This window comes from Gopherus evgoodei, chromosome 24 (genome assembly GCF_007399415.2).
Source record: "Gopherus evgoodei ecotype Sinaloan lineage chromosome 24, rGopEvg1_v1.p, whole genome shotgun sequence".
NCBI classification, from domain to species: domain Eukaryota; kingdom Metazoa; phylum Chordata; order Testudines; family Testudinidae; genus Gopherus; species Gopherus evgoodei.
Window position 1 is genome coordinate 6,993,959 of NC_044345.1, and position 22,504 is coordinate 7,016,462.

Sequence of the window (22,504 nt, forward strand, 5' to 3'; positions counted from 1 at the left end):
CAGAGACATGACACAACTCTGCAAACTCACTGGGGAGTCCCATTCATGAGGCCTTCCATGATGCAGTAATTTCATGATACAATTTCATACTATCATCCAAAATTCAGAAGTGGTCCAGACAGAATCCACAATTCGTCACACAGGCAGGGTGATCCCTATGACAGGGTTGCAGCTACACTGCATACAACACTGTAACGTCAATTGTCATGTGATCAACCTAATGCCGTCAGCTGGTGTTGAGTAATCCTCTTGATTACAGGGCAGGTCAATAGGTGGGAAAAGAGCAGGCCAGATGCAACTGAAAGTAAAAACACTCAAATCATTGTGTCATAGAGGATGACACAAAAGTAGCTTTACAACTCTGAGGCAGTGGGATTGCCCCGTCACTGACGACATGTCCCTGGCAGGTGGATGGCCAAGTGCCTCTTTGCCTATATATTAATCATTTCCTTTTCATACTAGCAATAAAACTTCAGGGTTAGTGTCTGTAGGAAATCCTATGCCTGGAATTGTGCTGTACTCTAACATGCAAGAGGCCGTTCTATAGAGCATGTCGCACATGCACAATGCTCCACAGAAGTACAAGAAAGGGAGCATTTGAAGGTGAGAACTGTAAAGGAAATAACTGAGCCTGATTTTCCTCTGACACTGGGCTTTACATCAGTGTAACTGCATTGAAATCAATGGAAAACACAGTAATGGTAACCCCGTCTACGTGTGTGCTTCTTCACCATTACTACCTGCAGTGAAGCCGGACAGCAGGAGATTTGCCTGAGAACACCGGAACCACTCCAACTCCATTAAAATCAATGAAATTACCTCTGCTTTACACTAATGCCTGAGAGAAGAATCAGCTCCAATGCCTTGAAGTGAGAGGGGCAGGATTTCTGGGTAAAAATACCACAGGCGGAAGAGTGGCCTCGCAGGTGCACAGTTGGAAAACGGGACAGAGAACGAGATCCTTGGAAAGCAGTGACACTGTGTGTAGCGAGTGGGTAGTAAACTCCCTATGGTGGAAGGGAGAAAAATGCATAGCATCTGCCATTGAGCTGCATACACATCCCTTTGGGCCTGATTTTCATATGGATTGAGCACCAGCACACCCCACTGATGTCATCCAGAGTTGCAAGCACTCAGCAGTGCTGAAAGTGAGACCTGTAACCTCACAGATCATCAGAGACAGGATACTGGCCTACACAGCCCTAAGGTCTGATCTGGTCTGGCACTTCCTAGGTTCGAGACCAGGGGTTGGCAACCTTTCAGACGTGGGGTCCCAAGTCTTAATTTATTCACTCTAATTCAAGGTTTCACGTGCCGGTAATACATTTTAATGTTTTTAGAAGTGTAGTAAGATACACACGCAGCCAACTGTTATCATCATCGAACAAGAGCAGCACACCATACCGGTAGCTACGGACAACAAGACGATCTCTTTCTGTAAGTCTATAATATATAACTAAACTATCGTTGTATGTAAAGTAAATAAGGTTTTTAAAATGTTTAAGGTTCATTTAAAATTAAATTAAAATGCAGAGCCCCGCCGGACTGGTGGCCAGAACCCAGGCAGTCTGAGTGCCACTGAAAATCAGCTCACGTGCTGCCTTCGGCACCCGTGCCATAGGTTGCTTACCCCTGTGCTAGATAGCCCCTATTTTGATAGCAGTGATTTGACTGCATTCAGGATACTGCAGCCCAGCTCAAAAAAAAAAAAAAAAAGATACCAAACTGGCAACACTGGGAAAGGCGTTGGGAAAGGAAGACCACAGCACCTCCTGCTTTTTCTCAACTGCACTGCAAGCAGAACGTTGCAGGAAAGCAGCATTGGTTCTAGAATCCTGAAGTTGTTGAAGCAACAAGGTTGATAGGTGTCTAATAAAAGTTCCATGGCAGAACCAATTACTTGCATCCAGGCTGGTTAAAGGAAGGCCAAGAGGCAATATGATTTGAAGGACCTCAGCAACAAGGAGGAAAAAAGCTATTAAAGTAATGGGATAAAACAGAGCCAGAAGAAATGTAGGCTGGAAACCAAGAGCTGGCTACTGCTGAAGCTATGGAAAAATACAGAGGGGAGCAATGGGAATCCTGCTCATTAAGTTCTCCACCTTTAAGCTAGGGTGACAAAGCACTCTGGAATGTTTTGCAGGGAACAATTCTGTGATAGGCTAGAGCAGAGGATGCACTTAATTCTCTTTGGGGTCTTTTAATCTCTGTGTTTCTTATTAGGAGTACATGCTGCTACCATCCACTCTATAGGAGCTTCCAGCTTCACTGTCAGAATGAGTCAGACAAACAACCTGCACCTTGGGAAGATAACCTTGAGCTGTTCTTTGAGCCCCCTAGGCCAGGTGGACAGAGCAAAACGGTGCTTTGGCAGTATAGCTTATTCCTGCCGCCGAGTGAAACAAGTGATACTAGCCAAAGCACAGTTTCTGGCCAACATCAACAAAAACATGAGCCAACAAAATTCTTGACCAACCTCTTCCCCCTACCCCAGACACAGCTGCATTTCTGTGGGGCCAGATGGACTGCGTCTACAGGTGTCTGGGATGAAAGATACTAGCCAGTGTAAAACTAAATATTTTTTAGTTAAAAATTCATTAAGGAAGCTGCATTGGGTTGGCTCCCCTCTGAAGCCAATTGAGTATATAGAACTCTGTTCAGAGTGGGGGGTTGTGCCAGTCCAGCTGTGTTGGTCACAAATCAAACCCCTGACTGATACAACTATGCCAGCAATAGTCTGTAACATAGACCTGACCCTAGTCACTTATCTTTTAACCGAGAGACATTGTTCTTCTTGGCCTGGGGGTGGACCTGTAACGTGAGGGCTCCTCTCCCCCACCCAGGGTAAATGTGAAGTTACACCTACCTTACGTAATTTTTCTTGTGCTGATCTAGTTCACCAGTCCGTTTACAGTTTACACATGGACAATCTTTATGTAACAAACTAAAGTCTGGCACTGAACCATGCATTCCAGGCAAGTTATTTTTGATTCAGTTGATCAAAGCGTTTCCTTTTACTGGACCAACAAACAAAGTGTCAGGCCTCCCAAGGTCCATTCTTCAGCTCTGAGGACTCTATCCTTTCTGGGTATTGAATTCTTGCCCCTGAAACCAACACAGGTTTAAAAAGGCTTAGGGGCTGCTCAGAGATCACTCAAGCACCACAGGGCAAGACCTAGCACATATTTCCCTTCAAGTGCTGAACCTTGAGTACACATGCAAACATGGGCAAAGCACATACTTGGCATAAGACACAGAACAGTATGTTCCTGCCCCGGGCACAATACAGAAACTTGCCCTCATGGGCTGGCCGGGGAACAGATGAATTTGAGTTTTGAAACATCTAACAAGGATCGAACACATTTTAATAGAAAACTGATCTACAAAAATGTCAAGTCCCCTTTATGGCTGTTTGATGGGTCTTTAATTCAGACGCAAATATTTCAAAGTGGCTATAAAACTGAGATGTGTTTCAGCATGCGATATGTATGTATCTTTTCATCCTTGCAAACAGTATCTGTAACCCCCCATAACCCAAGGCTGACCCTAGATGTACAGTACCTTCCCTCTCAACCTGTGTATATTTCATTTCAAGCATTTACTTTAATAAAATTTTTAAATCTGAAACAAAAAATAAATAAACAAAAAAAATAAATGTGGTGGGAAGACAGGCAGAGTTTTCATTCATTTCTCTTTCTAGCAGGAAAGTTAGGTTAGGCCTAACCTTCTCTCACTGAAATCAATAGGAATTTTGCCAGAATTTTAACAGGGGCAGGATCGGGCCCCATTGTAAGCAACCAGTTAAACACACACACACTGCTAGGCACAGGATCTGTGTTAGGCTTTTCTAAGGTGCCTCTTCCCATGGTATGCTAGCATTACTGCATATTCCCTACAAATGAAATGTAAACCCTTAGAGCGAGTCTGGTTTCAATAAGTGATGTCAGTGAAATAAAATGCTGTGATTTAATAATAGGATCTAACTACAAGGAGAAAGACAACAGATATTAAACCTTAAAGCAAATCAGAGCAGTATATTCTAAATGCAGGAGCTTATTTTCCAGTCATAACATCACATTCCATCACCCTTGTATTAAATTGACTTTTCAAAATAAGTTTAAGGTGATCCATATGTCTAGGTTCAGACGCATAGCACTGCTAAACCACTGGGGATGGCTGCCTAGACTAAGCTCTGGGTTAGAAAAGTTTGCATTCCCTAGGATCACAGTTCAAAATCCTGGTGGAAATCAACTCCACGGTCTGCCCTTACACAGCAGATAAAATGAGTTTGTTGTGTTAATAGAAGTCTTTCAAAGGAGACTTTAAATACTGAGTTACCGTTAACCACACACACACTTTTACAGAACCTAGATTTAATCATGGTTGATAGATGTTGCCCCAGAGTTCTTGACCGACATCTCCCCCAACATCATTGCTGGTTATGCCCTCACCCAACATGCAGCTCCATTTCAGGGGGAACCAGATGGACTGTGTCTGTTTTTTGGGGTAATCTGTGTAAAACTAAATACTTTAGTTAAAACATTGGCTGAGGGAACAGCTTTGTGCTGACTTCAGTCAGAACCCAGATGAGTGTTGATTTCCAAATGCTTGATTAGCATCCGCCACTTAGCTCACTTGATCTCTATTATTGATTGGCTATTTTTCCCCCCCAATCAGTAAAGTGGGTCAGGAGGGGGCACTCTAATCACTTGCACTAATATTTGCCAAAAGAGGACTCTTACCAGAAAAGTTATATTACAGTTATGGAGAGTCTCATTTGCTTTCAGCTCTGCTTTTGTTTTCTGTTTCTATACTCTTTTATCTCAAAGTGCTAGACAAACATAGGATGTAGCCTAAGAAGAACACAGGTCAAGAAGGCAGGTGTTGGTGGGATCAACATTACCTCATACCAGATACCCTGGAACTGGAGATTATTCAGCTGAGAGGGAAAATATTAGCCAGGACACTGGTGTTATCCTCGTCTCATTCTGTGTCTTCTCCCTAGACTCAAGCTGGAGAAAGGATCTTACGTCCAAAACAAGAGAGGTAATGTAGTAGGCTGCAGGTGGGTGCTCCATTAAGTTCTGCTTTGGAACCATTGACGTCAATGGGAGTCTCCAATCGGTTTTGGATCAGATCCTTGTCCATGGTAGTTACATTCCTACAAGCTCAGTCTTCATATACAAGGAAACACAAGGCTCAGCCCACCTTTTTCTCCATGTACCACTGGAAGGGCCACAAAAGAACGAGTGGAGAAAAACCATCCTCAAAAGCCCCAATAGTCTAAAATGAGGCTGTCTGGCCTCCTGACTCAACCCTGGGCCCCACCGATAGCTTGTTCTTGGCCCACTGCAAAAATCTGAACCTTTGGCCAGATATGGTGCTGGAACACTGCACGCAGATGGAAGATTTAACCACTGCATGTCTCAAGTGTGATGGAGAGGGGAGACTGAAGATACTGCCTCAGCCCGCTGTGATTTAACTGTAGCATAGGGGCCCCATATTCTACTGTCCCAGTATACTATGGGAACTTGCACTATGCAAGGCCCCTTCCTTGGGAGGACCTGCTAAACGACACTTTGCTAGACTAGGCTGCAGTGGGCATACTACCCTTAGAGTCAGCATTAGGCATAAGCAGACTAAGCAATTGTTTAGGGCCCTGAGCAGCACAAGGGGGCCTCCTATTTGCTTATTATTATGTGGTGGTGGTGGAATATTTCTGCTTAGGGCCCCTAAGGGGCTAGCACAATCACTGACCAGCCTCCTTAACTGGAATTGCTATACAGTTATGACCCCGCATCTGTTTCACTGTTCCCTTGGACCTACCCTAGACATAAGAGCTCAACGTGCACAGTTCCTTGGGAAACTGCAGCTTAGCCAAAAAGAATACAGAGCTGTCACGGGGTTTTATTTTTACAGTGATTTGGTACTGAATGTTCCTTCCTTCCCACCCGAAAAGGAACAGGGCACTAACAAATACCATGGCAAACAAACAAATTTAATAAGGGAAAACACATCCCCATGGAAAATGCTTTTATACATCAGCTTCTTAAAAATAAACCACTACCAAAGGAGTTTCTTTCAGTGCAGTTAATTGTTACAGCAGAAATAGGAAAATAGTTTTGATGGAGAAAAAAAAAATCACATGATTTTAGAAGTGTTGTAAGTAAGTTTTGCTTAGAGGGAGAGAAGGGGGGAGGGAAGATGTTGGATTTTTTTTTAATTGCTAGAGAAGTAAAATTTCTTCTGCCCTCTGCTGCTCACAAAAAGTAATGCTATAGCTCCCTTTAAAAGCGAGTGGGCTCAATTCTCCATCAGCCTGTACCTTGTACAATCATTTACACCAGTTTAAATCGGAAACATGGTGTTTTGCACCAATGCAAGAGACAAAATCTTCAGGACAAACCTTGCATCCCAGTCACAGAATCATAGATTATCAGGGTTGGAAGGGACCTCAGGAGATCATCTAGTCCAACTCCCTGCTCAAAACAGGACCAATCCCCAAATGGCCCCCTCAAGGACTGAACTCAACCCTGGGTTTGGCAGGCCAATGCTCAAACCCCTGAGCAGTCCTAAAAAACCTGAACGATTTAATCACATTGAGACATTAGTTAATCTAGTTTGCTCTTGTCTAGTTTGCATTTCCTGCCTGTGCAACAAGATAAATTACGCCAAAGCAAATGAATGCATTTCAAATATTGAAAGTTGCCCACTCCAAGAAGCATGAGTGGCTCTGTGGAGCTACCATTTACACATTTCTGCAATGCCTATTCACTCAAACTGTCACACAGCACCACCCTGTAAATACAGCCACTTTGCTCAACAAGCTTTGGTTGAAATCCTACTAACTGTTGCTTTTTAGAGGAGAACTGAAAGTTTCCTTTGCAGTTAAAAATCAAGATTTATAATACTTCTGTTAGCTCAGACACTGCTCATCTATCAAAATTTCAACTGGACATAAGCATTATTTGTTTTTTTCCCCAGCCAGTAGAAACAAAAGACTACTCAGCCATTTTACCTAGGGTTTGTACCATGGCATCAAAATACCTTACTTATCCCCCAATAGTATCAACAGATTCAACCTTTAAGATCCCTTCTATACTGTAGTCCTGGAGTAGATAATGGGCGTGAGTGTTGGTTTATTATAATTGTGCCTGATCTAGATGCCACCCTCTGTCCAGGAAACACAATTCCCTAGGACTTGCAGCAAGGAACTGCTTGGGATGAAAAGTCAGCTCTTTGCTGGGATCCTGGCATTTGGGTCTAGGAAAGTATCACTCAGCTTGGCCCATGAAGAAAAACAAATCCAAACATGTTAGCTCATCAAACGTGCAAAGGCCCTTTACTGTTTTGCTGTCAGAGCTCCTAGTTCTAATTAACAACAGGAGTACTTGTGGCACCTTAGAGACTAACAAATGTATTTGAGCATAAGCTTTCGTGGGCTACAGCCCACTTCTTCGGATGCATAGAATGGATTCATTCATAGCCCACGAAAGCTTATGCTCAAATAAATTTGTTAGTCTCTAAGGTGCTACAAGTACTCCTGTTCTTTTTGCGGATACAGACTAACACGGCTGCTACTTTGAAACCTGTAATTAATAATAGTTAGCTTCATCCTTTCACAAACAAACAAAAGAAGTTTCCACTTACACAGTTATTTCCCCAGAAGAGGGAATATATAGAAAAAAAATTATAACCATGCTTCAGTTTTTCCCAGAAGTCTGTTTCCACTAAGGAGAAATCATTCCAAGGACAAAATATTTGTATCCTAAAGTTGTATGTAGTGCAACCGTCCAATGAAGATCACTCATTCCATTTCCACATTTAAGGCTGCACATGCCAAACAATGGAGTGGAACTGGAAAGAAGCCACTGTGAAATACACAACTCCCCCTTTTTAGGGTCCATCTTTCCCCACTGGTTTAGTGTTCATGACTGAACAAAAACTGACTTCAGTATGTGTTTCAGACAAGTTTATTTTTTAAAATAATGATCTCTCCTGATATTTCTCACTCAGTATTTTGAAGGTAATTTCTTCCTCCTTTCTATATAAATACACTTGGTAGTTCCTGAATCCTGGAGGGAGTGGGGGGAATGGTTCGACATGTGAATTCCTCTCTGTTCTCCCGGTGAATCAGATGTCACTGAGATCAACACCATGAAGGTGTAGCCAACAGCTGACCAGTATTCAGTAGTGCAAGAGCAGGGTTTTTTTGTTTGGTTTGTTTTAAGAAAAAAGCATAGAACAACAGAAGATAGAGATGAAGATGATGTAAAAAATTATATATATTTTTATATATATGATTCATATCTATTTACAATGTGGCTGGGACAAAGAGCAAGACATTTGAGGCGATTATACAAGAAACCAGTAGCTTTTCCCCCAACCTTCTCAGACTGGAACCTGGAGAAAAGGCATGAGGAGACAGAGACTGAAGAATGAAGTTACACATTTACAAAGAAGGAATTCCCTACTCCCCACCAAACCCTGTCTCCTTTTCACTCTGCTGAAACTGATTTTTTATTGACCAGTCTCTATGAAAAGAAAAAAAAATGGTTCCTTACAATCTCAGAAACATGAATGGTGATTTGTACGATTCGTCAGGCTTGGCTTTTTACTTCTTTTTTGAAGCATGACTCTTAGAAATACCCTGATTAGCTAGATACAATATCATGTTTTCCATTTGGAATCATCAGCAGCAAAACACAGTCAATTGAAACAGACTTTTGTATGAATTACTTTAGGGACTAAAAATGACCAAGTAAGGCATAGCAGAGAATGTATGTAGAGAAAGCTACATCAGTTGTGGAGTTTCCTTTCATTGGGTTACCTTTCATTGGGTTTTCTTGACCTTGATATGGTATCCTACAGAATGAACTGATTAAACAGATTCCCTCCCCTGTCCCCAAAAAACAAACAAACCCAAATCTTTAAATTCTGGACTTAAAACCGAGATTCATGTTTGCTTTCAGCACAGCAAGCTTCATGCTGAAATCTTAAAATTATCATTCCAGTGAAACACCTTTTAACCCAACACACTAATGCATCGCTGCTAAAATATTCCTCAAGATTATAAACGCAGTTCGATCCTGTGTCCTAGGTGAAATGCTGTATTTTCTATGCCACACAAAGACCATATTTGACATGCATTATCAGTTGTGATCTTGCATTCCACAGGCTGCATTCACTGAATCATGATTTTCAGGCCTGAAACAGACATAGGCAGGAACAAAAAACAAAACAAAACAAGACCAAGCTACTAATGTGTTATGCCATTAATGTAAGTTTGCTTTTATGCTTCTTTCCACTCCATCCTCCCAGGTTCTCAGTTTAAAAACAAACACAAACAAACAAACAAAAAGGCTGGTGATCTACCTTCAAAGAGAATTTCCTCTTCCCCACGCATCCTCATGGGCTCAGAAGGGTCATAATTATTGTCCCATTTGTCTGAACTACAATACAGTAAGCTATGTTTGCTTTACACTCTTCCTAATCCTTTCCAACAGAGCTAACTACTCCGTAATTTCAGCAATTAGTTAAGGCGCTAGCCTGGGACTTAAGACTCATGGAATCTATGAATGAATCTAAGGTCAGAAGGGATGATTGTGATCATCTAGTCTGACCTCCTGTACAAAACATAGGCCATAATACTTCCCAGAGCAGATCCTTTAGAAAAACATCTACTCTCTATTTAAGAATGGTCAGTGATGGAGAATCCAACATAACCTTTCGTAAATTGTTCCAATGGTTAATTACTCTCACTGTTAAAAATTTACACCTTATTTCCAGTCTGAAACTTGGGAGATACAGGTTCAGTTCCTTGCTCGGCCACTTTGTGACCGTGTGCAAATCACTTCATCTCTCTGTGCCTCGGTTCTCCATCTGTAAAAGTGGGATAAGTGCAGTGCTCACAGGGGTGCTATGAGGATTGTGAGGTGTTCAGATATTACGGTGATCAGGGCCATATGAGTTCCTGAGACAGAGCAATTCAGTCACAGATACAAGTTCTGATTGAAGGTAAGTAGGTTGTTTTAAATGTTGACAATTAAGAACACTGGATTTTCAAAGAGGAAATCAAAGATTAAAAACCTGCTGATTCCAGGAGGTAGAACTGAAGAGAGTCTTCTTTCAAGAGGGCTTACTCTAATTTTGCCAAAGCACATTGGTACCTGTGAGTATGGAATAGTTCCCAATTTGCTCAGCCAAGCAGAATAGCAAATCTTGACACTTCTTTAAAAACATATTTTGTCGAATTATTTTGTTTTCTTGCTAATTTCTTGTTCAAGAGTTCCACTATTTATTTAGCTCAAGCATAACACATACACCCATGGGCCACCTGTTTGTTGGTCATCCTAGTCCTGCCCAATTCTTTCTATACCTCTCAGCACCTTGAACCTATTAGCTGAACAGCAAGAGGCCCCCAGAGTCCCAGGACCTGCACTCCAGTTGTGCAGCCAAGCTGAGAACCAACAGCAGGCCAATCCTCTGGTGCAGTATTCTGCTTTTATAAGCTTCCATGCTCAGATAGTGAGGTGGCAAAGTTCAAACACTTCTGACATGACTCCTCCGATACCCAAGGGGTTTCTGCTGCACGCAAACTAACGCAGCAAACTGACTTTGTATGGAAAGGATCCACTCAGCTGACTGATCACCAGTTGTAAAAATCTGCACACACACACCCAGGACTATAAACACATCTCACTTCCTTTCCTTTTGTTTGATTACTGTAAGTATATGAATGATTACATGAATTCCGATCATCCCAGCCCTATAATACAGTGAAGTTCAATCAGTTTGACACACACACACACACAAAAATTAATAATTAAAAAAAATAAATCAGAAGTGCAGGTTTACCCTGCCAGCTTGCTGGTTACAAGTGATGACTTTCTCGGTGGAAGATCTTGTGGTGTCGGGATATGGTCTCCTGTCACCAAGTTATTGTCAGGCCCGGTGGTTGGCAACTGCTTGTTCTTCATCTTTGCCTTGGCCATATTGTAGTCACCCGAGTCAAAATACTTTTGCTGAAAGAGGGACAGGATTTCAGGTTACTTTGGCAAAGTCTTAAGAAAACATACTGCCCAAAAACTTGTTGGAATATTGTGAACATATCTAACCTATCTAATCATGAATGTTTTCTTGATTTAAGAAGTAGCTTGGTCAATGTACCGCATTGTGTCACTGAATTTACAGACTCGTTAGATAAGCCTAGCCTGCACTTAGAAGTTCCAGTATAGCCATAGAACTATAGCTACCCCAGCAGAATCCTGCTAGCATAGACAGTTATACTAGCAGCGGAGGGCTTTTGCTGGCACAGTTCATTCAGGTTCGGTGAGCGAAATAAACTATCCCAGCAAAAGCGCTTTTGTGCTGTTAGAACTGTATCTACAGGCGGGTTTCTGCTGGCACAGCTGTGTTGTAAAACAACCAAACAAACCCATGCAAAATAACTCTCACACCCCTATCAGGCAAAGCTATGCCAGCAAGATTTACACAGCCCTGGCCTAAGAACAGACACTAAATCTTCACTTTAAAGAAGCAGTTACAGAAGACTGGAAGCCAGACAAGAAGGCTTCTTCCACACAAGGAAATGCACCTTCCCGTTTTATGCACATACTTTTAAGTAACTTTGTAACACCACCAGTCGCCCCCAACAAATTTTCAGCCTTTCTGTAATACTTATTTGAAAGAATAACCATGATCATTTACTTCCTTTACCAAGGTGTATGGTAAACAAACAATTCACCAAGTACAACAGCAGTTGATAAAATTTTATAACATGGAATCTCAGGACTGGTCTACACCGGTGGAGTGGGGGGGGGGGGGGAGCGAGAGAAACTGATCTAAGTTACCTAACTTCTGCTACATAAATAACGTAGCTGAAGTCGATGTACTTAGATCTACTTACCGCAGTGTCTTCACTGCGGTAAGGTGATGGCTGATGCTCTCCCGTCAACTCCTCCTGCGCCTCTCACCCTGGTGGAGTACCAGGGTCAACAGATGAGCGCTCAGCAGTTGATTTATCGCATCTAGACTAGACATGATAAATCGACCCATGCTGGATTGATCACTGCCCCTCGATCCAGCAAGTAATGTAGACAAGCCCTCAGTTGTGTTTACTAAGTTCCTTATAGTGACTTTTAAAGCCCAAACACTTGGCCTACTGTCACATGGCTGTAATCATAATGGGGAAAGACCCCAGGACCCAATTTTCATCTACCTTATTCTGGCAGCATAAGAGAGGCCTTAAAGTGGGTATAAATGACATGTCTTCCAGAGCACCGTACAGGGGCGTTGGTATAAATGAGAAGGGACTGATTTTGCTGTCCAACTGGTTTGAGTTAGGGCCTATTCTCCTCTAAATATCAGATTTAAAAACAAAAACCCTTATTGCGTCCATGCCAAGAAATTAAATAACCATTATTGTTGTGCTTCATCTGCAGGCTGTTACCTAAAACATTACCAGAGTAACATCAACAGCAAGAGATAATGCTGGCACACAACAATGTTTTGGCAGGATGAAAGGCTATAAATAAAAGCTATAAAAGGAAAACAATGATGTTAATTCCAGTGAAGCAAAGCAGAGGGAGTGGGCAGAATCCCTGTGGTTCTAAATGGGAAAAAACAGCAAAACAGCTGCATTTTCCCAACTTCTCAGAGGATTTTTATACAATCTGAAGGGGTAACAGCCTCATATACTGTACCAGACTGATTTACAATGGCTATGTAAAATATTACAACTATAAACGAGATGCCAGGCTTTGCTTTACTGGTTTTCAGTGGGGGCTTTAACTAATTCCTCAGATAGAGGAGTCACGAGGCCTGATACACCATCACCTTGAACCTTGGCCAGTCGTACACCAGTACAGAGTGGGTGTAAAATGCTGCCATTCTGAGCTGGTGGAATTTCTACACCCACCTTGCACCAGTCTAAGTGACTGCACAAGGTGCAGGGCAGTGGAAAAAAAATCAAGCCCACAGTTTCTAATTTTGCATCATTATTCTTTAAGAGTTCTACTTTGAACCCACATGTGAGACTTGGAACATCTGATCTGCCAGATCACTGGCTGGTGCAGGACCAGCTCCACAGTGTTAAGGTACATCCCAGGAAGAGGCCCAGATGGCACAGGGAGACCAGTGCACTAGTTTCTAAGTATCAGAGTCCAAATCATGACAGGTCACAAGGTGGAGAACTAGGAAGCCAGTAAAGAATATCCACATAGCAAAACCCACCACACAAAAGACAACCCAACGCAAGAACAGCCTGGGATGGTCTCGATCAGGAGCTTATGAAACAGGGGAATGTGCCACAGAGACATCTACTATGGTGACTTCAGTGGGCTTTGGATGGGGCCAATCTTAAAGAGCTTTAATCAGGTCCTACAGACCTGGCACAAGCTCGCATTATCAATAACATTCATAAGCACAAAGTCATTCAAGGTACAAGTAAATTCATTCATTCTGGACAGCTACATCAAAATTATGTTTTTTCATACATTTGAATACTTTTCACGTGGTCATGTCCGACTTATTTCATGCCTGATATATCCCCAGGCCAGCAACGGTAACAAATAGAAACGTATTAGATACAAATGGCATTATAACAAGTTCAGGTCACTGGTCTGGTTTAGTCAATAGATAGGGTGCTTATATTTCTATGTACATACTGAACCCAAATCTCTCATTCAATTACAACTGCATCTGCTCTAACACCTCAGACAGAGACCAACACCTACAAAATCTCCACTAAGCATTCTCAAAACTACAATACCCGCATAAGGAAATAAGGAAACAGATCAACAGAGCCAGACGTGTACCCAGAAGCCTCCTACTGCAAGACAAACCCAAGAAAGAAACCAACAGGACTCCACTGGCCATCACATACAGTTCCCAGCTAAAACCTCTCCAACGCATCATCAGGGATCTACAACCCATCCTGGACAACGATCCCACACTTTCACAGGCCTTGGGTGGCAGGCCAGTCCTTGCCCACAGGCAACCTGCCAACCTGAAACATATTCTCACCAGCAACTGCACACTGCACCATAGTAACTCTAGCTCAGGAACCAATCCATGCAACAAACCTCGATGCCAACTCTGCCCACATATCTACACCAGCGACACCATCACAGGACCTAACCAGATCAGCCACACCATCACCGGTTCATTCACCTGCACCTCCACCAATGTAATATATGCTATCATATGGCAGCAATGCCCCTCTGCTATGTACATCGGCCAAACTGGACAGTCGCTACGAAAAAGGATAAATGGACACAAATCAGATATTAGGAATGGCAATATACAAAAACCTGTAGGAGAACACTTCAACCTCCCTGGCCACACTATAGCAGACCTTAAGGTGGCCATCCTGCAGCAAAAAAAACTTCAGGACCAGACTTCAAAGAGAAACTGCTGAGCTTCAGTTCATCTGCAAATTTGACACCATCAGCTCAGGATTAAACAAAGACTGTGAATGGCTTGCCAATTACAAAACCAGTTTCTCCTCCCTTGGTTTTCACACCTCAACTGCTAGAACAGGGCCTCATCCTCCCTGATTGAACTACCTCATTATCTCTAGCTTGCCTGCATATATATATACCTGCCCCTGGAAATTTCCACTACATGCATCTGACAAAGTGGGTATTCACCCATGAAAGCTCATGCTCCAAAATGTCTGTTAGTCTATAAGGTGCCACAGGATTCTTTGCTGCTTTTACAGATCCAGACTAACACGGCTACCCCTCTGATACTTCCCATTCAATACAGTCTTTACTACCAATATCTAGACTACTTTAAATGCTACTGTCTATATCATACACACTTTTCTTTACACCATCTAGTGATGACAACGTTAGCTTCCAAGACAAGGGTATTTGAGTAGTAAGTACCCCTTTCTGCAGTCTTTTCATTAGGAAGTCTGACCCTCCTGGCTTCTGTCCTAAATTAGGATATTTGGCCTTTAGTTTTGCTTCTTCTGCTCTCTCAGGGACAACTGCTTCCTTCTCCTGCGTATCCTGAAAAACAAGAAACAGATTAAAGCTACTCAATCCTATGAAAGAGGACACCTTTATTTTACCTCAGAAATCTAGTTATACAATGTTTGTCCTGTAACTACAAGCCTAATATTCATCACTAATTGAGGTGTGGCCCCATAAATGCTTAAACATACTTTGAGAATACTGTAAACTCTATTCTAAACCCATAGGGGGAGTGGCTTTCTCAGAAAGCCTGTGGGAAAGCGGGCAGATAAATGGGCCAGGTGAGAGATCCAGCCATTGATAAGGAGCCAGTGGTAAGTTTGACCCAGACAATGAGGTTCAGCAGGCAGTCATCAGTTTCACATCAACTCCCATCAGTTAAGTGTGGCACCATCTGTAACTCTTCTAACCTTTCCACATGGCAGAAGCCAATTGGCTGAGCCAATATGGGTAGTGGCTAGAAATTCAACCAAGCTTTTATACTCAAGAGCAAGCAACATGCCAGAAACAGCTCACCAAGTGGGTCGCAGAGATCAAGTTCTGCTGCTTCAACATGGAGTTGTTGTTCACATGTATCCAACGCATCAACATTCCCCAGTGCCATTTCCTAGCATTGCTCAAAGATAGTTGTTTTAAACAACTGAGCTCTGATCACTAAGCATCATTAAAAGGACAAGAGGCAAATCAATGTTTTCAGTGCATATTTCTTCATGAAGGGAAATTCCATAATGCTGAAGACAGCCCAGGAAGCCAGAAGGTCTCTGTATCCACAAAGCACAGATGGCATCAGATACCCTGAGCCACCCCATCCATGTGTGCGCCTCAGATCTATGCTGAAGAGAACAGTTCCAGAGCAAGATGGTATTTCACCAAAGACTCTTTGTCCTATGGACTGTGTTACACAGAAGGTCAGACTTGCAATCCTTTCTGGCCTTAAGATCTAAGAAATGTTGGCCCCTCTGCAGAGATCCCCGCCAACCCCTCACGTGTGATTGTTTTTGCAACATGGACACCTGTCCTAAGAACTGGACTGAGACTCTGCAACTTGTGTCGTACAAACCAAACAATGCTGACTCAAGTCAGTTTCAACCAAGGCCAAATTCAAACTGGCACCTCCAATACCATTATCAATCATCTATGCCATCCGGTATCACAGACGCGGCAAGCTCAGCCCCAGTGGTAGAACAGCACATAATACCATATCTCTGGTTGATCAAGAAGTGGCATTGACTTGTTCCGTGGCAAGTTCCTTCTCATTCCTCTGGACCCAAAGGCTCATAGCCTAAGTACAGAATAGATCAGGCAAGGTAAAAACAGGGTTGAGATTTTCCATGTCCCTGCTGGAATCAAAGACTCAAAAACTTTGCAGAGGGAAAAAAAACCCAACATTTATCTTCAGCTTGGCATGCAGGTGCCAATACAGTCACAAAGAGTTGCTAGAACAAGATCACAGAGATGTAAGAAATAGGATTCTGGTCAATGTCTGTGACAGGGCATCACACTAGAGGGACCATGAGTTTGATCCAGCCTAGCTACTCCTGTGTTCAGATTAAATTGAGTCCCTTTTGCTAAAAGGGCAGGACAGAATCCATCCAAATAGATAATCTACATTTGATTTTAGTAAAGAGAACAGGAAAATTTCTGCCTTAATGGTTAGGATTGGGCATGTTATGGTTGGGTTCAAGATACCTTTGCTCAGAAATACATAGATGGAACTCTGCTGAAACAGACGTGAAACTTTCAGATTGGAAAAATTAACAAAAAAAGATAGAAATCAGTATCCTAACCTAGAAAACTAATTGAGACCTGTAAATATCTGATAATGTGGACTAGTTCTGAAGCTGTCACTTAAAAACCATTGTAAATAAGTTGCTGCACAAGAGCTTCAAAATTGATACCATCTGCAACTAAATATTTGTCTCAGCCCAGTGGTAGAGGAGGTCTGAGGGCTGCCTGGGACGTATTACTCACTTCCACCCCTCCAATCACGTGAGGAAAGAGGAATAGAAGGATTGTCACACTTCTGTCCTCCAAGAGAGTGCTTATCCCAGCCTTATTCTTTAAGCAGAGTTTGCTTAAGTAAAGGGGACTGTGTAGACATAAGAGTCCAGCAGAGAGCATGGATGTCAGCAGAACCACAGAATGACGACATTTCTCAGTTATTTCAGAATTTCTAAATACATCTTTGAGAGCAGACTTAATGGTATAAAAATCCTGAGAATATGAATTACCAAATACAGTAAATTCCATTTCCTAGGGCTCTCCTGCTTATTACACTCGAGGGTCAACAGTAGCTGGCCAGAAACAGAACGGAACAGTCTGTCCTAAGAAATCTTGCTGATGCTGTTATTCTTGATAAGTCATCTGTTGGAAGGCATTTCAGTGGTCACTAAGTTTTTCAAAGATTTAGAACAGAGGCCACTGACCTGTTTAAGATCTGGATTTAGATTATTTTTCTCTACAGACAGCAGCCTCATGGGCTGGCTCAGCTGTCAGCCCTCTCTGCCTGCTGCATTCACTAGGCAATTCTGGAAACCTCCATTCCTGCTAGTCACTATTACCACCAATTCCAGAAAAGCAAGATCTTGCACAGTGGGAACTCAGTTCAATTGAGACGGCCTGTGCAGCACATCTGGGATCCTCAGATCTTCTTTGTTGCTGGCCTGCACCAGCCTGTGACATTTGGTCCATTAACAGGTAAAACACTGGAAGGAGAGGCAAAATATTTCGAGATGCCACTGCAAATTAATAGATTAGCCAACAGAAAGTGAAGGCAGGTGTGCCCACATCTCAAAATCCACATCATCATAACTGTTCATTGTTCACTGTCTTAGACTGATTGAGCCATAGACAGACACTGAAATCTCTCAGTCTCGGGTCTGGTCCTTCCAGGTAAGGAAAGACGTACAGGACGAAGTTAGTACTGCTGGTACGTCCAATGGTGAATGTGTATTTTTGCAGTTAGAGTCCATGCTGGGTCGAGGGGGAGGTAGACTGGTCCTCGTGTCTGACAGTTGACTAGTGGGTTGGAGACAGTGGGTAGAAACGATGTTTCCTACCTGTGTAAGTACCTTATTCTCCAATCTGTTGAGCATAGTGGGGAAAATGGAATGGAGAGGCTTGGAAGCTAGGAGCTAAGATGTGTACCTGGCGCAGCACAGACAGGTATACTGGAGGATGCTCTGTGGATGACAGGTGGCAGCTAGTGACTATACGTAGCCCAACCAGAAACATACAAGCTGGTATCTGGTCTATTAACGGCAGTTGATAACTGCTGAGAAGTTGGCTGTGGAATGTTAGCCACAAGTGTTCTCTGAAATATCTTCTACTATAGTATTTATTCCAATGGTGTTAGGGTTAAGAGATTTATTGCTCTGGCTGTCTTAACGAAGTTCTCTTTTCTAGGAAGAGGATACAGGTAGACAGATGCCACTCAGCCAACTACAACTCAAAGAGACGCTGCCCATGAAATAAAGTATCAGAAATAAAGGGATCCTTTACTGGCAGAGAATTAAAGAGAGAGGCACAAGTTCCAAAGCGCTGTTTGGTGTCTCAGCAGGAATTCTGGCTCTCTTACCAGACACTCAATCCCACCTCCTCCCCTCAATTATTTATTTCTAAGTCGTATCTCCATACGTGGCCATAAAGGCCGTTTCCCTCCCATTACTCAGGCCATTTCCTGTTATCCTGGGTACACTATCTTTAACTGCTGCTCAGGCACACTACAGTCAATGGCTTTGTGCTTTATTCAACTTATTGGAATAAGATCAGTGGCCAACACCACAGCTGGGAAATTAATACCAGTGAGCATTTTTTGGATAGCAGGGCTATATGTGCAGCACTGCAATGCACCTGAACTAAAAAGACAACAGAACCTTTTCAAAAGCGTGATGCCACCGGCCTATCAAGATAGATTAAGCCACCAGGATTCACACAGGGCATGCTTCTGTCCTGCCACTGTATACAAACTGCCACAGAGCTGATCTTTATAGTTCGTCACTGTTCAAATTTAACAGTGACACACGGCTGCCGCTTTTCCCAGAGAACCTGTATCACTGAACACACGTGCCCAGATGGCCAGTAGGTTTTAGCTGCATGACTGTTAGCCTGTATTCTAATAATACTGTAAGATCAGGAAAGCCTATTGTTTTGACAGATCCTTGTTGTACTGGCATCACCATTAGTTTGGGCAATAACCGGTTTGGCTGAGAGCTGCCAATATTTTGTATGAGAACACCTGGCCTGTGCTAATCCTGCTCCGGTTCTGAAGGCTGAGATGGCAGCGCTGTGTATAGAAACTCTGAGACAAAACAGTCTTCAAAGTGTTCTTGCAAACTGTTATCCAGAATGCTCTTCCACTTCATAACTATTAGAGGTGGGGTGAGAGCTCCGAGAAGGAATTTGGATTATGCTCATACACGAACTTCAGAAACATATTTAGATTTTTTAAAATTAAGTCTGATGGTGAGGTGGCGTTTAATATTCAGGGTCCCCTGCGGAAGTCATTACGAGAAACTGTGCCTTCTGAGGTCAGGAAGTCACATCCTCTGTTGTACCCATTTTAGCATTTCAAGTTGAGAGATGCTTTAGGAGTAAGTATTTCCCTATGTTAAAACCAAGAGTGAAAAGAGTTAATATCTAAAATGAAGGTTTCAGATTGGAAACACCTTCTCTCCAGTCCCAACATATATGATTTCTAGGACAGACGATGCGAAGGCATTTTGGAGGAGACTATTTAAGTCAGGTTTCTCCTTCTCCCTAAAGCTACTGTCTCCTCTCTTTGGTTACCATCCACTTAAAGAGAATCAAGAGAAACTAACAATTGGAAAGACAATGCATCTTTGATAAGACAGTCTTTAAATAAAGTGGATAAGTCTGAGTAGCTGCTCCACTCACGACACCATGGGCAATGCTCTAAGAAAGTCGATGACTCAGGGGAGCTGCACACCATGCTGCTAAGCTGCCCTAGACAAAAGGCAAAACAAGAATTTTTGTGCAGAAGGGTTATGTGGGATAATTTGAGATCATTACTCACTACAGTTCAGTCCCGCAGCATTAATACAAAACCTCCACTACAGCTTCACCCCCCCAAAGTAATAATACCACCTCTTCTCATCTACTGCAGCTTCATTTTCAGGCCACACCCTGAATTCTGCTTTAGCCTAAGAAACTTTATTACTTCAAATAAATCAACAGCTTGTGCACAGAACTACAGAATTGTCCACAACAAAGCGACTGCTTTAGTGCAAGCCTGAACTGGTATTTTGAGAGAAACATCCCTCCCCCTTAATACCAAAGGGAAATTCCCCTACTTGCTTTGAAGCAGCCGTTATTATATAATCCTAATTTACCTAATTTCACCTCAGGCAAACCTGATCTCACCTCTCATCAAAAATTATTTACGGAGAAGTCATGAAACTGAGGTGAACTGACATTATTTATAATGATGCCACCAAACCAACTGCTTTTAAAGCAACTCCTGCACGCTTTAGTCTTCTTGTGGCTCTCTCTGGGCTGGGCAGTCAGCTTTGTCCTACCATTGGGGTCTTAACAGGTGGGAGAGGGACACTTATTATAAGCCATTTCATATATATGTTTGCAGAGCTGTAGCTGTATTGGTCCCAGGATATGAGACACACATGGGTAGGTGGGGTAGTATATTTCATTGGACTGCTTCTGTTGGTAGAAGATACAAGCTTTCCATCTACACAGGGCTCTTCCTCAGATGCCCTGGTGGAGCAGGTTCTGCGTAGTTCAAAGCCTTGTACCTTCCACCAACAGACGCTGGCTGGTCCAATAAAAGATATTTCCTCATTCACCTTGTCTCTCTCCTTTCCCATACATGGCTTCATGGAGACCTATAACCTTAGCCCTGGTCTACACTTAAAATTTAGACTGACCCAGCCACATGGCTCAGGGCGTGTGTGAAAACCCCAGTGAGTGCTGTAGGTAAGCCAACCCCAGGTGAGGACACAGCTAAGTCAATGGAAGAATTCAATCCCCCCAAGCTCCAACCAACAGCGGAGCCTCCCCATGCTGAGGCCCAAGTCCCAACCCAGCACGCCCAGATCCTCCCTCCACCATCAGCCCCTGCCCCTAGTGGAACCACCCCCAAGACTGGATGCAACCCCCGGACCAGGAGCCCCCCAACATCACAGTCTCCCCCCCTCGCCTCCTCTGACCCGCCCTGTCCCGTCCCACGGGGGCGCCCTTGCTCCAGAAGCTTCCACACCCCCAGGATCCCGCCACCCCGCTCTGACCCCATCCTGCCCCGCCTCACAGACCTCCACACCCCCAGTATCCCACAATCCACCGCCCCCAACCCGCCCAGACTCACGGTGCACTTAAGACCTATCTACCCCACGACCAACCCCCCCCCCCGGAAGTACCACCCCACCAGACCTGTGGCCAATGACCAAACACCGTTACAGAGAGCGACGAGTAGGGCTGCCAATCACAGCACAGCCCGGCGCGTATGGGCGGTCCCAGTGGCCAATCGGAGCCCAGCGCGATCCCGCCCAGACTCAGCCCCTCACCTGTTTCTCGTCGCCCGTCTGTTCGCACCGGCTGTCGGCGCTGAGCTTCTCCGACATGGTGGGACAGGGAAGGGAAGAGGGACGTGGCTGAGAGACGGGCCGGCGTTCTACTTCCCACCCTCTCCCCGGCTCCTGTCACTTTCACTCTGTAACCAAAATGGCCGCCGCAGCCCCCCTAACGTTTCAGGTTGGTAACTGACAAGCAGAGCATCCAATAAGAAAGCTCCGGAGGCCATGATGATATCATAACCAACCAGTCAGAGCCCTCAGGAGGCGTGGTAAGAGGGGCGGGATACTGCGACGAGACAGATGGGGCAAAGGGCCAATGGAGAGTGAGGCAGGAGCAGAACGGGCAGGGCAAAACTTGGGAATGACGAAAACTTAGCGGGACCAATAGGAGACGGAGAGGAGGCCGTGGGGGGGTGGCGGGGGGTGAGGCGCTCTTGGCTGTGGCGGGGGAAATTTCATTGGGGGATTTATGTGAGCCCCGCCCCCACATCCCCGGGACCCTCCCCCAGGGCCCTCCACTGCCCCCCGGGACCCGCCCCCACATCCACCCGGGACCCTCCCTCAGTCCACTGGGCCCCGCCCCCCAGGGCCCTCCACTGCTCCCCGGGACCGGCCCCCCCCACATCCCCGGGACCCTCCACTGCCCCCCGGGACTCGCCCCCACATCCACCCGGGACCCTCCACTGCCCCCTGGGACCCTCCCCCAGGGCCCTCCACTGCGCCCCCGGGACCGGCCCCCCCACATCCACCCGGGACCCTCCACTGCTCCCCGGGACCCGCCCCCACATCCACCCGGGACCCTCCACTGCCCCCCGGGACTGGTCCCCAGGGCCCTCCACTGCCCCCCAGGACCCGCCCCCACATCCACCCGGGACCCTCCACTGCGCCCCCGGGACCCGCCCCCCGATTCCGCCGGGACCCTCCACTGCTCCCCGGGACCCGCCCCTCCCACATCCACCCGGGATCCTCCACTGCTCC

The 22,504-nt window shown here is 44.4% G+C and overlaps 1 protein-coding gene across 6 annotated transcripts; it reads right to left on the minus strand.

Moving 5' to 3' along the window:
• Nucleotides 1-189: 189 nt before the first annotated feature.
• On the minus strand, nucleotides 190-21,694 carry ENSA (endosulfine alpha). 6 transcript variants are annotated; one of them, XM_030541980.1, is made up of 4 exons: nucleotides 21,518-21,694; nucleotides 14,892-15,017; nucleotides 10,858-11,024; nucleotides 190-298 (listed from the first exon to the last, which is right to left on the minus strand). In XM_030541980.1, exons 1-4 carry the CDS (start codon nucleotides 21,572-21,574, stop codon nucleotides 205-207), a joined length of 444 nt encoding a protein of 147 aa, XP_030397840.1. In that variant the 5' UTR covers nucleotides 21,575-21,694; the 3' UTR covers nucleotides 190-204. The 6 variants fall into 6 exon arrangements, with proteins under 6 accessions (XP_030397840.1, XP_030397838.1, XP_030397839.1 ...); XM_030541978.1 differs by lacking the exon at nucleotides 21,518-21,694 and adding an exon at nucleotides 15,498-16,099; XM_030541979.1 differs by lacking the exons at nucleotides 190-298; nucleotides 21,518-21,694 and adding exons at nucleotides 3,000-3,105; nucleotides 15,498-16,098.
• Between the last annotated feature and the right edge of the window lie 810 nt (nucleotides 21,695-22,504).

Coding starts and splice junctions, on each gene's coding strand:
- ENSA (XM_030541978.1), bottom strand. CDS start 15,572: ATGTTGATGCGTTGGATACATGTGAACAACAACTCCATGTTGAAGCAG. Junction 11,025..14,891: donor TGAAAAGACTGCAGAAAGGG/GTACTTACTACT, acceptor TCCCTCTTTCAG/CAAAAGTATTTTGACTCGGG. Junction 299..10,857: donor GTAACCAGCAAGCTGGCAGG/GTAAACCTGCAC, acceptor TTTTACTTTCAG/TTGCATCTGGCCTGCTCTTT.